This window comes from Hyaena hyaena, unplaced genomic scaffold (genome assembly GCF_003009895.1).
Source record: "Hyaena hyaena isolate Hyena2069 unplaced genomic scaffold, ASM300989v1 scaffold_0, whole genome shotgun sequence".
Taxonomy (NCBI): Eukaryota; Metazoa; Chordata; class Mammalia; order Carnivora; family Hyaenidae; genus Hyaena; species Hyaena hyaena.
The window spans coordinates 3,030,358-3,046,790 of NW_024080632.1; the positions used below are offsets into that span (position 1 = coordinate 3,030,358).

Here is a 16,433-nt window from a genome sequence, read left to right on the forward strand (position 1 = left end):
ATGTGTCATGTGGTGCAAGGTGGTGAGTGCTAAGGAGGAAAATGTGAGAGAGAGAGAGATGGGGAACACTGCAGGTGGCTGCCATTTTAAATCAGTCTTTCTGGGGCGCCTGGATGGCTCAGTCAGTTAAGCGTCTGATTTGGGTTCAGGTCATGATCTCACGGTTCACGAGTTCAAACCCCCTGTCATGCTCTGTGACGACAGCTCGGAGCCTGGAGCCTGCTTCTGATCCTGTGTCTCCCTCTCTCTCTGCCCCTCCGCAACTTGTTTTGTCTCTCTCTCTCAAAAATAAACATTAAAAAATTTTTTTAATTCGTTTTTCTAAGGAGGTGACATTTGAGGAAAGAGGGGGACATCTCGGGAAAGCACGTTCAGAGCCAGGGCAAAGGCGTTGGGGTGGGACGTGCTCCAGATGTCTGAGGAGCCTCAGGGAGGCCAGTGATGCCAGAGCATGAACGAGGGAGGTGACGAGGGTCAGGCTGTGGGCCTTTGCGAGAACTCTGGCTTACACTCTGAGCGCAGTGATTGCTGCTTTCTGTGGAGGGCACATTCGGGTGGGGGAGGCTGGGGCCGGTGAGGGCGGCCCTCACCCGCCTGCAGCCGCTTCCGGCCACTCCCTGGCACTGCCTCTGCCAGGGAGGTTGGCCTGCGAGCCAGACCCCCGCCTCACCCTCCTCCTGCTCCCCACCCTGCTAGGTGCCTCAGAGCCTGAAGGGACTGAGGCCGGGCTTAGACAGGTGCAGGCGGCTCCTTCCCCAGGGGCCCAGGCCCGAGTGGCAGGCTTCGACACGTGATCGGCTCAGCGTCCCAGGCTCAGCTAGAACCTTCGGTGCCCGTGACCTGAGGCCAGCCCCGAAACACATCCACTCCCCACAACCATCGCGTGGCCTTCTGGCAGAGTCTACCGCCCAGGAGAGCCCGCTCCCCCGTGGTTCCGGGTCACGGGCCTCTGTTTTCCTCTCCGAGCAGAAAAAATAAATACCTGAGTTGGGATTAGAGCCATTTCCCTTCCTCCGCTCCCCGCCCCACCCTTCCTGCCTTCCCGCCAGCCCCCGGGACAGGCCAGGAAGCCCCGGAGCCCCCTCCCAATCTGCGCCTGCGCGCCCCGGGGCCCCGCCTGCAACTTCCGCTGGGTGGGGCCTCAAGCACAACGTGGGTCTTCTTCTCGTACCTGAGAGCGTTGACTCCAGCTAGCCGGTCATCACCACGACACGAGCTACGCGTACACTGCCCGCGGCCAGACATGACTCAGGGGCTCCACCCGAGATGCCGGAACACACCGCGTGCTCCCCGTGGCCTCATGGGACATGCCCATGCGTGATCCCAGCCCAGCCTCTCCGCGGCCTTCCTCGATGGGTTGACAGCATGAGCACGTTACCTGCTGCAGGGCCTGCACAGCTCTGCCCAGGGGCCGCTTCCAGAACTCTGGCGGGCAGCAGGCTGGGAGTCCCACACATGGGGCCACCTCTCAGCCATCTGTACCCGGCCATACACACAACGCAGGCAGATTTCACAGCCATCTGCCACCATCTAGAACTTAGCTTGGAGTTCTGGAATCTCTGTGCCAACCTTCAGGCTCTGCCATAATTTAATGTATGTTGATAACGTAAATGGCACCCCCTTAATATCTGGCGTTTCTTGGATAGCATACGACCTGAACAACCATCCAGGGCATCCCTGTCTTATACGAGCCCCGGATTAGGTGTCGAGGCTCCTTTTATGAGAGGATTACCAAAAACTGTGTGGTGCTGAATAACTTCCTTTACGTACTGGAGATGACTTAATCATCAGCTCCCCAAACCTCAGGAGCTGGCACCTCAGGACCCCACCCCAAGAAGCCAGCCAGAGTCTCTTCTCTGAGTCTGTCAAATAAAGCTAGAAGGAGATGGGGGAGAGTGGGGAGCTCAGTCTTATCCTTTCGTCCCTGGAACTCCCTGCATAGACCTGGCGCCAACTGAGTGTAGGAGAAAGCCAGAGAGGCGTAGGGGCTGTTAGATGGTGAGACTGTCTGTTTGGGGGTCTCCTCCTCCTTGTCCCCGCCCCTGCCCGTAGAGACTCTCCAAAGAAGTCCAGAACGCCCTGGCAAGGGCCAGCAGCACGGCCGAGGAGACCATTAGCGCCATGAAGACGGTGCGGAGCTTTGCCAACGAGGAGGAGGAGGCGGAGGTGTACTTCCGGAAGCTGCAGCAGGTGTACAAGTTGAACCGGAAGGAGGCGGCAGCCTACACATACTACGTCTGGGGCAGCGGGGTACGGACGGCGGGCCTGACTGGGGGGGGGGGCGGGGAGATGGGGAGATCCCCCCATCAGAACCTGGGCCCGGGGCCCTGCATCTCAGTGTCCGGTGGGTTGCACTTGACTTTATTGTGTCCCTCCTTTCTTTCTGCCGGTCCGTGGGAGAGATCTTTCTGGAAAAGAATACAGCCTCCCAGTGACTGTCCTCACAGGCCATCTCCTCATTCCCTGTCACCTGGGCACGGGCTTGCATGGGGGAAACATCCTCGTCCAGGAAGGGAGTCACCCCAAGGCTAGCGGGACCCAACCTAGGCTGTTGTCCGGCCGGCCCTGGGTCACATCCCCCCCCCCCCCCCCCCCCACGCACACTGAGTGTCTAGCTCACTCCCTGGGGATGAATCACAGCCCCTCCCTGGAAAACGGGGAGCCTTGGAGCCTGTTGCTGTCCATTGGCCATCTGGGAGGGTGGTGGCCACATGGGGGGGAGGGATAAGGAGGGTTTGGGGTTTAGGGGGAGAAGGAGTGTGATCCCAGAGCACACCACCCCTCAGGAGTACCCAGCCAGAGAGGAGAAGGGGCCCAGAAATCCAGCTCAGCTAAGCCATCGGCCTGCCTGCAGGAGTGCCTTTAGTACCCTGCGCAAAGGTGCCCACCTAGCCCTGACCCGGCTTGGGGTGGGGAGAGGCAGACAGCAACCCTGAGTGGCCTGTCGTGGGCATTCGGTTCTGCTCCTCCCCCCACCCCCCAGGCACTGGAGGTGGAGGGGGGCCCAGGACACAGCCCCTCCTTCTGGGAACCCGGTGGGGTGAGAAACACACCCCACCGTCCCGCTGTGCCCAGCTTGCTGTGTGCCCTTAGCTAGTGGACTGAACCTCCCTGAGCTGGCCTCTTGCCCGTGAGGAGTAGGACTAAGCTCCCTCATGGCCTGGCTGCGGCGCTGGGGGCCGCGTGTGTGTGCCAGGGCCTCACAAAGGAGGCCTTGTTCTCCGCCAGGCCCACGGCTCCCTCTGGCTGGGGGCCTTTGCAGGGAAGACATCCAGGGCCCGGGAGCGGGTGGGCATGTGTGACAGCCGGGCACCAGCGTGTGGGAGGACATCCCTGTCTGGCCAGAGTTTCAGTGTGTGGCGGGGGGGGGGGGGCAGGGAGTGGAGGGCACAGTGGGGTCTGAGCCAAGACACCCGTGCCCAGGGTCCCCTTTCCCTCTGCCCCCAGCTCACGCTGCTGGTAGTCCAGGTCAGTATCCTCTACTACGGGGGCCACCTCGTCATCTCCGGCCAGATGACCAGCGGCAACCTCATCTCCTTCATCATCTACGAGTTTGTCCTGGGAGACTGTATGGAGGTGAGGGGCTGGCTTGGGGAAGGGGTCATGGGGAGCAGGAGGGAGGGGGACGAGGGGGGAGGGAATGCTCCAGGGTCTGACCGATGGGGTATTTTTAAGTAGGTGGTGGAGAGAACATAAGACCAACCATGACAATAATACTACCAAGCGGCAGCAGCTGTTTAGTGAGCAAAGTGACAGGAACAAAGATCATTTCAGGAAATGCTCCCAAGAACACCGTGAGGGGGCTTAGTACTATTCTGCTTCCCATTTCTCAGAAAAAGAAGCTAAGGCTCAGAGAGGTTAAGTGACTTGCCCACCACGTTTGTGGAGGAACCAGGTTCAAAGTTAGATGGGTCTGACTTTATTTTAACCCACTGTATAATGTTTATTTATTCATTTTTGAGAGAGAGAGAAGGAGCACACGTGTGGGAGAGGCAGAGAGAGAGACACAGAATCCAAAGCAGGCTCTAGGCTCTGAGCTGTCAGCACAGAGCCTGATGTGGGGCTCGAACTCACGAACCATGAGATCATGAGCTGAGCCGAAGTTGGATGTTCAGCTGACTGAGCCACCCAGGCAACCCTATTTTAACCCACTTTAAAGAGTAAGTACCAGGGGGGTGCCTGGGTGGCTCAGCTGGTTAGACATCCGACTCTTGATTTTGGCTCAGGTCATGATCTCATGTTTCATGAGTTCGAGCCCTGCATCCGACTCTGCACTGACAGCAGAGCCCCCTTGAGATTCTCTCTCTCCCTTTCCCTCTGCCCCTCCACCCCTTCAAAATAAATACACTTAGGTGGCTTAGTCGGTTAAGCGTCCGACTTTCGTTTAGGTCATGATCTCGCGGTTCGTGGGTTCGAGCCCCGCGTCGGGCTCTGTGCTGACTGCCAGCTCGGAGCCTGGAGCCTGTTTCAGTCTGTGACTCCCTCTCTCTCTGACCCTCCCCTGCTCACGCTGTCTCTCTCTCTTCCCTAGAAATTTAAATAAATAAATAAATAAATAAATAAATAAATAAATAAACTTAAATAGCACCACAGAAAAAAACGGGGGTTATTTTAAATTCCTTTAATTTGGGTCCCCCCGGGAGCAGACCCTGAGTCAGGGAGCTGGGTACCCGTGTCCCAGCCACGGGGAGTAGGGGCGGTAATTTCCTGGCGCCGAGGTTGGGGCTTTGTGTCCCTCCTTGATAAAGCTGGGGAGGTGCCTGGGAAGGGTGTCAGCCTCTGCGGGAGACGGCACTTTGCATCAGCTATGGTCACACCCATCTGTCATTTGACACAGCAGCTCTGCCTCTGGGAACCGGGGCTGCAAAAATACCCACACCGGCGGGCAAAGGTGTGTGGACCCTGAGTGAGGGAAGCATTGCTTCTGGTGGTGAAAACTTAAAGCCCCTTCCAGAGCGCACCAGTCAGGGATTAGGCCAAGAGGGCACATCTGTGTTCCAGAAGCAGTGTGCCTGTGCTCTGAAAACTAGGCAACGGGCACAGAAACGAGGTGGATCTGTGTGTACTAGTGGGGAGGGGACCTGAGACATACCATGCGGTGCAAAGGCTAATCTCAGAGCGACAGGATGCATAGTTTTTAAATCTCAGTTATTTATCGTGTGTGTGTGTCTGTGTGTGTGTGTGTGTGTGTGTGTGTGTGTGTGTGTGTGTGTTTGGAAACAGATGGAGGAAGGACTGGAAAGATCTAGTATGTGGCTACCCGGGGCTGTGGGAGGAGGCTTGAAGAATGGCTATGTAGCACTTATATCTTAATAGGAATAATAATATCTTGATATTAGTGATAACAGTCCCAGCTGTGCTGTATTTTTTTTCCCCCAAAATTTTAAGTTTATTTATTTATTTATTTATTTATTTGTGAGAGAGAGAGAGAATCCCAAGCAGGCTCTGCACTATGAGCGAAGAGCCCGATGCGGGACTCAAACCAATGAACCATGTGATTGTCATGACCTGAGCTGAAACCAAGAGTCGGACACTTAACAGACTGAGTCCCCCAGGCGCCCCCCACCCCCGCTGTGCTGTATCAGAGGCTTCCCGAGTGCCCAGCACTGTCTCCACAGAACATTGACACTGGTACTAAGGTCACTCCCGCTTCCCCAAGCAGGACACTCAGTCCTAGCACAGAAAGGCCTGAACTCAGGAACCAGCCAGGCCTGGGTTCAAGTCCCGGCTCTGCCACTTCCCAGCTGTGTGACTCGGGGGAAGTTACTTGAGCTCTCTGTGCCTCATCAGCAAAAAGGAAATAATGATAGAACCTACGTCGTAACATATACAAAGTGTTTGCCTAAGGGAGTCATCGTTATTACTCATTTGTATGGTGTGTATTTTTACACAAGGAGAACGTATAACATAAAATAACAGTTTTTAAAACCAAAATTAAAAAAAAAAAATGCTGCGGCAGCTGAGACCGGAAGGTTCGATTCCTGTGCTGCCACATTCTGGCAGGTTCAGTTAACCCCCTGCCCTTCCGTTTCCTCCTCTGGGGGGCGATAACACCCCCGTGCAGGACGGTGGTGAGGCTTCTACAGTGGCCTCGAGGCACTGGCTCCACTGTGTTCTGACAAAAGACATCGGTATTTTATGTTACTGCCCTTGTTTATCATTATTGTCATTATCTGCTGGACTAGTGGGGAGACTCGGCGACATCCTGTGCCCCCCCCCCAGAACTACTGCTATGGCCCCTGCTCTTTCCACACCCCCCCTCGTCTCTCCGGCACCATGGTGGGGGTGGGGGAGGTCCCCGCATTGGGGTGTCGGCGGGACGGGAACATGTGTCTCCTCCCCCCACAGTCCGTGGGCTCTGTCTATAGCGGCCTGATGCAGGGCGTGGGGGCCGCCGAGAAGGTGTTCGAGTTCATTGACCGGCAGCCAACCATGGTGCATGACGGGAACTTGGCCCCTGACCACCTGGAGGGCCGGGTGGACTTTGAGAACGTGACCTTCACCTACCGCACTCGGCCCCACACCCAAGTCCTGCAGGTGAGAAAGGTGTTTGAGGCCCTCCCACGCCATCCCTTCCCTCATCCCGCGTCTCGCGCGCCTCCTATAAGCCAGGCCACCGCAGCATAGCCGGGATTACGTAAGGCAGAGTCCTAGTGCGGGAGTTTGGACTGTAGTCAGGGAAGGCCGATCATTAACAGAGAAGTCCAAATAATAAGTGTCAGGAAGGCAATAAACCAGGGTGGTGTGGTAGGGGCAGTCTACAGGGATGGTGTTAACAGTCAAGGAGGGCTTCTCGGAGGAGAGGACATTTGGGCTGGGTTCTGAACAAGGAGAGGAGGCACCCAGGGAATGGGAGTGAACATAAAGTTACTGCCAAGGCCTAGAAAGGAGAGCATTCCGGGGGCTGGCAGTGCCCAGAGCGTGGGTGGGCTGGGAAGGGCGCCCGCCCGTGTCCAAGGCTGGCGCATCGGAGCCAGAGGCCCCACACCGTCTGCATGCTGCGTGTCCTTGCAGAATGTCTCCTTCAGCCTGTGCCCGGGAAAGGTGACTGCGCTCGTGGGGCCCTCGGGCAGTGGGAAGAGCTCCTGTGTCAACATCCTGGAGAACTTCTACCCTCTGGAGGGGGGCTGCGTGCTGCTGGACGGGAAGCCCATCAGCGCCTATGACCACAAATACTTGCACCGAGTGGTACGTGGAGGGGCCTTCGTTACCCTGTGCACTTCCTCTGTCTGGCTTCACCCTCGTGAGCACTGACTGAGATGCAGAGAAGAGAGTTGTAGGTAAATGTACGGCTCAGGGAGCTTCACCTGTGCACCGGCACCCAGGTCCAGAGAAGGAATGTTCCGGCACTCCTGCACCTCGTGTGCCTGGTCTTTGCCTTCATCTGGCTGGGATCCTAAAGCACGCGTTCATCATGTCTTGCCTCTTCCACTCAGCAGTATCCATGAGTCATCCAGGTCGAGGCTCTGGTGGTAGTTCGTTCGTTTCCATTGCCGGATGACAGTCTGTGTAAACATGTCAGTCTATATGCGTTCTGGTCTTGATGGATCCTTGGGTTGTTTCCTGTTTCTACTGTGACCAACAGTACAGACACAGACAACTTTGGCCATGTTTTCTGGTGCACACGGGTACGCATGTTCTCCCGGAGTGGATGCACAGCCACAACTTCAGCAGCTACTGCCGCTAGAGTGGTCGTACCACTTACATCCCTGCTGGCAGTGGACGCGAGCTCCAGTTGCTCCACAGTTACGTCATCTCTAGTACCTAACGGAAGCTGTTCCTGACCGAACGGTTTTCGGTAATCATTTCAGAAAAGGATCTTCAACACCCAGTCCTATGCTGGCATAAAAATAGGGATGCCCTGGATGGTTGTTCAGGTTGCACACAGTACGAGAAACACCAACTACGAAGAAGGCACCATTTCCATCATCAACATACATTAAATTATAGGATAGCCCGAGGGTTGGCACAGAGATTCCAGAACTCCACGCCAAGTTCTAGGTGGTGGCAGAGGCCATAGATTGTGGATTGTGATTATTTGCCCACTTGTCTGCTTATAACCAGGTGGTAGATGGCTGAGCAGCGGTCTCAGGTGTATGACCATAAAGCAGGTGCCCACCAGAGTTCTGGAAGTGGCCCTGAGGCAGAGCTATCAAGGCTTTGCAATAGTTAATACGCTCAGACACGTAATGTTCTCAGACTGTTACCATGGTGGGTCCTGATGTTGTGCCAGCCGGTGAGTATGTGTGTAGAGGTGGCTCACTGCGGTCTTCTGCATTTTCCTGAAAAAAGTGAGTACTTTTCCATATGGTTCGCTGCTTGGATTTCCTCTCTTGTGAACACCTTCTCTTTAAGTTTTTTTTAATTTTCATAATCCCCAAACAGTAAAATACAACAGTTTAACTACATTCCCATATATTCAGAGAATTTTGTAACTAAGATATGAGTTCCCCTCCACCTCACCTTTTAAATTCTACCCCATGGTGGTAACTGCTATTAGCAGTTTAGTAAATATCCTTTCCAACCTGTTTCTTATCTTTGTATAAATATGTTGATATATAAAGACACTTGTATGAGTTTTTTTTTAACAAAAACAGAATCGTACTTTGTGTGTGTGTGTGTGTATGTGTGTGTGTAGATATACACACACACGTATAAAAATTTGATTTTATTGATACACTGTGATTATTAGCCAATCCCCAATTTATGAAATTAATTTTTTGTTTTGCTATCTACAATGTTGCAATGATAATCTCCATACTCTCATTTTTGTAGGCTGCATTCCTAAAACTGGAATGAGGGGACAGTGGCTTCTGTAAATTATTCTCGCTGAAGGGACAGGGTCCCAGGGAGGTCTTTATGGCCTGGGGGCCTGCTGTGGCCTCTTATCGTCTGGCACGAACAGACTTACTCACATTCTGCGTTCTCTTTCCCCGCAAGCTGTCTCGGAGGTCAGGGAACTTGGCTTAGCCCAGAGCAGCCAGAGTAGCGGGCCCCGGGTTTCTGGTCAGGGGAAGCTGCAGGCTCTGTGCAGAGAGTGGCCTCTGTTGTTTTGGAGGAAGAGAGACAGCTGATGTTAGCGGCCAGGCCCAGGCCCCGATCAGATTTCAGACCCAAGACCCCTGGCGTCAGGCGGGCCCAGGCTGGCAAGGTTCCCGGTGACAGCTGGATGGACGAGCTCCTGGTCTCTCAGGCCCCATCCTGTCCCCTGTACAGATCTCCCTGGTGAGCCAGGAGCCAGTGCTGTTCGCCCGGTCAATCACAGACAACATCTCCTACGGCCTGTCTACCGTGCCCTTCGAGATGGTGGTGGAGGCTGCACAGAAGGCAAACGCCCACGGCTTCATCATGGAGCTCCAGGATGGCTACAACACAGGTACAGCCCCGGAGCATCACCTCCACCAGGCCTGAAGGCCCGCCTTCAGGGATGCGACCCTCTGAGCTGAGCATTGCCCTCTGCCAGCCGCTCTTTAGGATTTCGGGTGAAATTCACTTAACCGTTTTAAAGTGAGCACTTCAGGGACGTTTAAGTACATTCACAGTACTAGGCAACCGCCACCTCTATTTAGTTTTAAAAGATTATTATTTTAGGGGCACCTGTGTGACTCAGTTGGTTGAGCCTCCAACTCTTGATTTCAGCTCAGGTCATGGTCCCAGGTTGAGGGATCAAGCCCCACATCAGGCTCCACGCTGAGCATGGAGCTTGCTTAAGATTCTCTCTCTCTCTGCCCTTGTCCCCTGCATGCGAGCACTCTCAAGTTAAAAATAAACAAGAGCGCCTGAGTGGGTCAGTCATTAAGCATCTGACTTTGGCTCAGGTCATGACCTCATGGCTCATGACTTCAAATCTCACATCAGGTGAGTTCCAGCCCCGCTTCAGGTAAAACACGAGCCCTGCTTCAAGTGAGCCCCGCTTCTCTCTCTCCCTCCCTCCCTCTCTCTCTTTCTCTTTGGCCCTCCTGCGATTCTCTCTCTCCCTGCCCTTCACTCACTCTCTCTCCCAAAAAAATTAAAATATAAAAAAATAAAGCATTATTTAAAAATAATATATGTATTATATTAATAACCTAATTTTATATTAATTTTAATATAACATTTTGCAATATATTGATTTATATTATATGTTTTTTATGCTTAATATACTTTAAAATTTTAACCCTTATAAAGGGGCTATTCACATGGTTCAAAACTAAAAGTATATATAAAATAATATATAATGAAAAGTTTTATTCCATCCCTTTCTCTACCCCTTTTTCTTCTTTTTTTTAATGTTTATTTTTGAGAGAGAGAGAGAGAGAGAGAGAGAGAATGAGCCAGGGAAGGGTAGAGAGACAGGGAGACACAGTTTGTCAGCACAGAACCCCACGTGGGGCTTGAACTCACGAACTGTGAGATCATGACCTAAAGTCAGATGCTCGACTGATTGAGCCACCCAGACGTCCCATCTCCACCCCTTTTTCTTCCTATCCCACCAAAACCTCTTTCATGAGCTTCTTACATGTCCTTTTGGAGTTTATGCAAATATGAATATATTTTTAAAAATTTTTTTAATTTATTTTTTGAGAGAGACAGAGCATGAGTTGGGGAGGGGCAGAGAGAGGGAGACACAGAATGCACAGCAGCTCCAGGCTCTGAGCTGTCAGCACAGAGCCAGACACGGGGCTCGAACCCATGAACCGTGGGACCATGACCTGAGCTGACCATGACCATGATGGATGCTTAACCGACTGAGCGCCTTTTTTAAACCATTGGATAGTATGCCAGTGTCTGGACTCTATGATAATTTGCTTAAATAAGCCATTCAGTTTCCGACTGGTGGGCATTTGAGTGGGTTTTTTGTTTCTGTTTGCAGTAGTGCCGTGAGTCGTGCGCCGCATGTGTGGCTGCCGCTGTGTGGGGGAGACTCCACCTGCAGAGAGAATTTGCCGGAGGGGTTTGCTGGTGCAGGGGCCGTGCGTTTGTCCTCGTGATCATAGGCTCGCACAGTCCAAAATGCCCGCCGCAGCGGTGCGTGCAGCCCAGGACGGCGGGGGAGCGCCGGGCCCCCCCCAGCCGCGCCAGCACAGCGCACTATCAGACACTTGGAGTTTTGCCAAACGAATCAGTACAAAGTGGTGTCTTACTACCAGACGGCTGTGGTCATGATTTGTGTTAATAGGGAGGGAGACCATCCCTTTGTGTCCTGTCCGGTGGCCCTTTGAGCCACACCTGCTCCTGGAGAGCACAGCCCCTACGCCAGCAGGGAGAGGCAGTGGAGGGGGCTTCTCGCTCTTCCCCAGGGCTGCCCCCCCCTCACTTGCCCCTGTGCCTTGTCACACAGAGACTGGGGAGAAGGGTGCCCAGCTGTCGGGCGGCCAGAAGCAGCGGGTGGCCATGGCTCGGGCCCTGGTGCGGAACCCGCCCGTCCTCATCCTGGACGAAGCCACCAGCGCCCTGGATGCAGAGAGCGAGTACCTGGTGAGTTGCGGGGGGTGAGGCAGGAGGGGGTTGGAGATGCCTCTGGGCGCTCCCAGGACTGCGATGTTCAGGGCTGGGGGGAGGGGCCAGGGGAGAGGAGCCCCGGGGCTGGACCAGCCAACCGGCTCTTGGCAGACCAGAAATGAGGTGATAGGGTTTGGAGTCGAGGCCCCGCCCTCAGCTCTTCACCTGAGCCAGTGTCTTCCACCCTCTGAGTCCCACTGTCACTGGTAAAGTGGGTAGCTTGTCACAGACCAGCTACCTGTGGGTCCTCTCCGTGGGTTGAACGGTTAGTTACCCAGGTACTCACTGAGCGCCTCCCGGCCCCCGGGCACCGTCCCAGACCCTGCGATGGCAGCGGCGGGCTGACCTGGCAGACAGTCCCTGTCCCTGCTGCGTTTCCATCCCGTGGGAAAACAGATGATAAACAAGGAGGCAAACACGAGTTCAACCTGTGGCCTGTGCCACGTAGAAAACGAAACTGTCGTTTGAGAGAGGTTGAGAGAGGTCCCCAGCAGGGGAAAGAGCTGAGCTCCGTTCTGATTTGTGCAGAGGTAAGATTGGTGGCAGGCGTTTTAAAGAACGAAGGCGTAAGGAGGGGAGCTCGAGGGCAAGCCTGTGAAGGGTGGGTCAGCGTGGATGCGATCAGCCGGCCGGGTGTGCCGGCTGTCAGCTGTCAGCCGGAAGTCTGTCCTCCCATGGAGAATGGAAGCCAGAGGCCCTGTCCTTCCCAACAATTCCATTGAAAAGGAATGGCTTTCAGGTCGTTGAGAAAGACACTGTTGATTTGTAGGAGATTCATATATGTATATCAGAGGGACAGAGGAAGGATTTACAATTATGAGCCCTTTTTAAAAAATTTTTAATGTTTATTTAACATTTTTTATGTTTATTTCTGAGAGAGAGAGACAGAGCGCGAGTGGGAAAGGTACAGAGAGACAGGGAGATACAGGACCTGAGCAGGCTTCAGACTCCAAGCTGTCAGCACAGACCCCAGTGTGGGGCTCGAACTCATGAACTATGAGATCATGACCTGAGCTGAAGTTGGATGCTTAACCGACTGAGCCTCCCAGGCACCCCAATTGTGAGCTTTTTTAATTAAATGCTGGAAGAAAGGGAAGTCAAGAGCCTACTGTCAGGCATTGGCCAAAAACAGTCTATTCTTCCCGGCAGCCCAGAGCACGTGGAGGGGCCAGGCCATCCCGGGGACGAGGCCTCACGCTTTCGCAGCCCTGCTGGCACGTGGCCATCTCAGCAATAGAAGCAGGGGTGTTTGGGTGCCATTTAAGCTGAGACCCAAGAGGAAAGGACCCAGCTGAGGGCAGTTCTGGGGAAAGAGCATCTGAGGAAGCAAGGGCAGCATGTGCAAAGGCCCGGAGCAAGTTCACAGGCAAGCCCAAAGGTCAGCGTGTCAGGCTAGGGGTAGCCCAACAAGGCGAGGACAGAGTCACAGGGAGAGACAGGCTCCTCAGGCCCTAGTTCTAGAGTTTGGTTTTTATTTTTTAATTAACAGAAAAGTTTTAGGTTTAAAGCAAGTTGAGCAAAATGTCCTGAGGGCTCCTGTATATCTCCTTTTCACCCCATTCTTATTATTAACATCTTACTAGTAATAAGTTTCTCTTATTATTAGCATCTTGCTGCAGTACATTCGTTCCAATTGGTGAGCCAGCTTTAATGCATCATGGCTAAAGTGCGTGGTTTCCGTTAGGGGTCACCCTTCCTGTTGTGCACTCTTGACCTTGACAAGTGCAGAATGTTAATGTGGAGTCTGGATTTTATGATTTGACGAAGGGCTTGGAGCAGGAATTCAACAGGCACTGATGGAAACGTTTCGTGCCAGGCGGGGGGGGGGGGGGGGGGGGGGGGGGGGGGGGGGGGGGGGGGGGGGGGGGGGGGGGTTGCAGGCACTCCAGCGAGAAGATAGCGGTGGAAGGAAGGAAAGTGCGGAGGCGGGTAACCTGGGGAAATGGCACCTGTGGTATGCGCTCAGGAGCTGGATTTGGACAACGAGTGAAGCATGAGGGATTGAGGGTGATGGTCTTGTTAGCTTGAGCCTTAGCGCTGATGGTGAGACCATCAGCCAAGGTGAAGGTCAGAGGAGGGAGCAGGAGCGGGAAGACCAGAGGCGACCACCGCCCAGGCAGCCCCCTTGTGCCAGGCACGGAGCTCTGCCCTCTGTGAACGAAAGCCCAGGAAGTGGGTCGTGTGCCAGCCCTGGCTTTACAAATGAGGAACCGAGTCTCTGAGAGGTCAGGCGTGACGGGGACGTGGCGGGCCTGGGAGCCGAGCCGGGCCCTGGGCGGCCCCCCGCGCCAGCCGGCCCCCTCCTGTCTCCCCAGATCCAGCAGGCCATCCACGGCAACCTGCAGAGGCACACGGTGCTCATCATCGCGCACCGGCTGAGCACGGTGGAGCGCGCGCACCTCATCGTTGTGCTGGACAAGGGCCGCGTGGTGCAGCAGGGCACCCACCAGCAGCTGCTGGCCCAGGGCGGCCTCTACGCCAAGCTGGTGCAGCGGCAGATGCTGGGGCTCGAGCCTGCCTCCGACTACGCGGCCGGCCACAAGGAGCCACCGGGCAGCAGCGGTCACAAGGCCTGACTTGGGGGAAGGGGGGCGCAGAGGCCCTGGCGCCTTGCCTGGCAGATGTACCCGTGGGGGGGCCCCCCTCCGAGCCCAGGCCCACAGCATTGGAGGGCAACCTGCCGTGTCCCACGTGTCACCGCTTCCTGCATCTTGACCCCGATTCCCACCCTGTCCCCTGGGCCACCACCAGCCCCCCCCCCACCCGCCCACCGCCATGAGCCACTTCCTCCAGTCGGGGCAGTGGAGACAAGTCTGATCTCTCCACGGTCTCCCAAGGCTTCCAAGTGAAGGTAGAGCTACCCTTTTAAACCAGGATCTTCCCAGGTTTTTTACGGCTTGGTTTGATGGGCCCCAATCAACTCCTAGATTTCAAAAACATTTTTTTTAATTGGGAGTAACAATGGGCAAGGTCACTGAGATGTTCTAGAAACTTCTGAGCCAGGAGTGAATGATCTTTCCTAATAGCCTGGGGGACGTCAGGGGAGAACCAGGCCTCTGCCCTTTGCCCCTTGGGAGAAGGGGCTTCCCTGTCCCAGAAGGGGGACGCAGAAGAGGGGACTTCCTCTCGCCCTCTTCCCAGCTCCATGAGTCAGGCCAAGGTCAGCAGGGAGAGTGGAAGGCGCCTGTGTGCCCATCGTCCCCGCCGCCCTGCCAAATCTAAGCCCGTCTCACTGTGAACCACTACTACTCACCTTAACTGGGGGAGTGAGGGGCTGACCAGGCCTGGCAGAGCCTCAGGGTGTCCCCAGCCCTGCACCCAGCTTGAGCCCCTCGGCCCTGCCTCATCCCCTGCTCCGGCCCCACCCCTGCAGCCCCCTCCCCCACACCCACCCCTGCCACTCTGCTCTTCCGAGGCCCTTGGGATGTTGGATGTTTGGCCGCCGCCTTCTCTTCCTCATCTGATGGATGGGGATGGGGACAGTGGCCAAGATCGGGCTCTGGCTTTGTAGGGACGTGGGGGTGGGGGTGAGGGAGGCCTTGCAGGATGCTGGAAGAACCCGGTCAATAAAGTGTACTACCTCTGACCCCTGACCTCTGACCTCTTCCTGGGCCCTCTGTCCCACCACCTGGTTAGGTTTTTCCAGCACACCCAGCTCTCCCCCAGCCCTGCCTGCTGTAGTTGTAGGAAGACTTGGGGGGGGGGGTACGAGGCCTCCCCCAGGATCTGGGAGCCTCCCTTCTGTCCTTGTCACGTCCCCAGGGTTTCCAGCACAGACATTCGTGTCTGTCTGTCCGTCTCCATGTGGCTCGTGCAGGGTAATGGAGACCCGTCTCCTCCAAATCCGCGGGTCTTCTGTGCCTCCCAGGAAAGCCGAGACCCATCAAATGCCACCCGTTCTTCGCCATCAGGGACCGGGCACCCCATGCCCGCGCCACCCCACACGGCTGAGACGCATTACCTCACAGCTCAGTCAGAAGAGACGGCAGACCTCCGGGGGGTTATTCTTACTTCCTGGATTGTAAGGGAGTCTGGCCAGGGCAGCGGCGATTTACCAAACTGGTAGAGAAGGATTTCAGTATTTCAGCCTTGTAGCCACTGGGCCAGTCACGCTGCATATGTCAGTTCCATGCCAGCCGTGTACCCACTTGGCTGTGACCAGCTGAGTCTCCTGCTTCACCTCAGAGGCTCAAGGAAACTGAGACACAGAGAGATTAAGCAGCTTGCTCAGGGCCACCAGCTAGGAAGGGGTCGAGCTGGGGTTCACACTCAAGAAGCGTGCACATATGTCTGACCCTGACCACAAAACAGCTGTGAGAGTAAAGATTCAAGGGCGCGAGTTGGGAGAGCATATTGACATTGCAGCGAAGGCTACGGATCAAGTGCTGGTTCTCAGAAGTCAGTGCCTCCAGGAACCAGGTAGGTATCGTAAGTGTGCGAAAGCAGCCAGGTGTAGAAAAAAATCAGTCAACATTCTTGGTTTCCTTTCTGCTTTTCCACTTTTGACATGGTGCAGAGGAATCTTTCTGTTGCATTAAAAATAGAATACGGTGCGAGGCTGAGAATATAATCGCAACCAAGGCTTCATACCTGTTTTAACAGCGATGGCTGGGACTTGGCCGCAGCCTCCTGAGGCCATGCGGGAAGGTGGCCTTGAGTCAACAGATCTGCAGATATTTTCAGCGAAGCTGGAAATTCCAGTTTTAACATAGGATTGACGGCTTTTTATAGATTGGCTCAACTTATTTTTTACAAAACCCAGGCCCGATGGACACACCTCGAGGCAGTGTTTAGCCTATGGGTCAGCAGTGTGCAACCTCTATGCTGGAGGTTCTCCAGAGTCCTTGGAGCTTCCCCGTCAAGGAGATCTGCCCGCCATGGCCCCAGCCCAGCCCCGTTCCAGCCCAGGCTCCTCTCCTTGCCCCTCCCTGCTGCCCAGCTCTGCCTCATTG

General features: G+C 55.0%; 1 protein-coding gene across 2 annotated transcripts in view; it reads left to right on the forward strand.

Moving 5' to 3' along the window:
- Positions 1–14,244, forward strand: part of ABCB9 (ATP binding cassette subfamily B member 9) — a 31,785-nt gene extending 17,541 nt beyond the window's left edge. For both annotated transcript variants that reach the window (XM_039220833.1, XM_039220763.1), the window contains 7 exons: positions 2,053–2,250; positions 3,448–3,576; positions 6,349–6,537; positions 7,015–7,188; positions 9,217–9,376; positions 11,321–11,457; positions 13,797–14,244. In XM_039220833.1, the coding sequence (XP_039076764.1) occupies positions 2,053–2,250; positions 3,448–3,576; positions 6,349–6,537; positions 7,015–7,188; positions 9,217–9,376; positions 11,321–11,457; positions 13,797–14,057 (1,248 nt within the window). In that variant the 3' untranslated portion in view covers positions 14,058–14,244. The remainder of the gene's footprint in view (positions 1–2,052; positions 2,251–3,447; positions 3,577–6,348; positions 6,538–7,014; positions 7,189–9,216; positions 9,377–11,320; positions 11,458–13,796) is intronic.
- Positions 14,245–16,433: the final 2,189 nt, after the last annotated feature.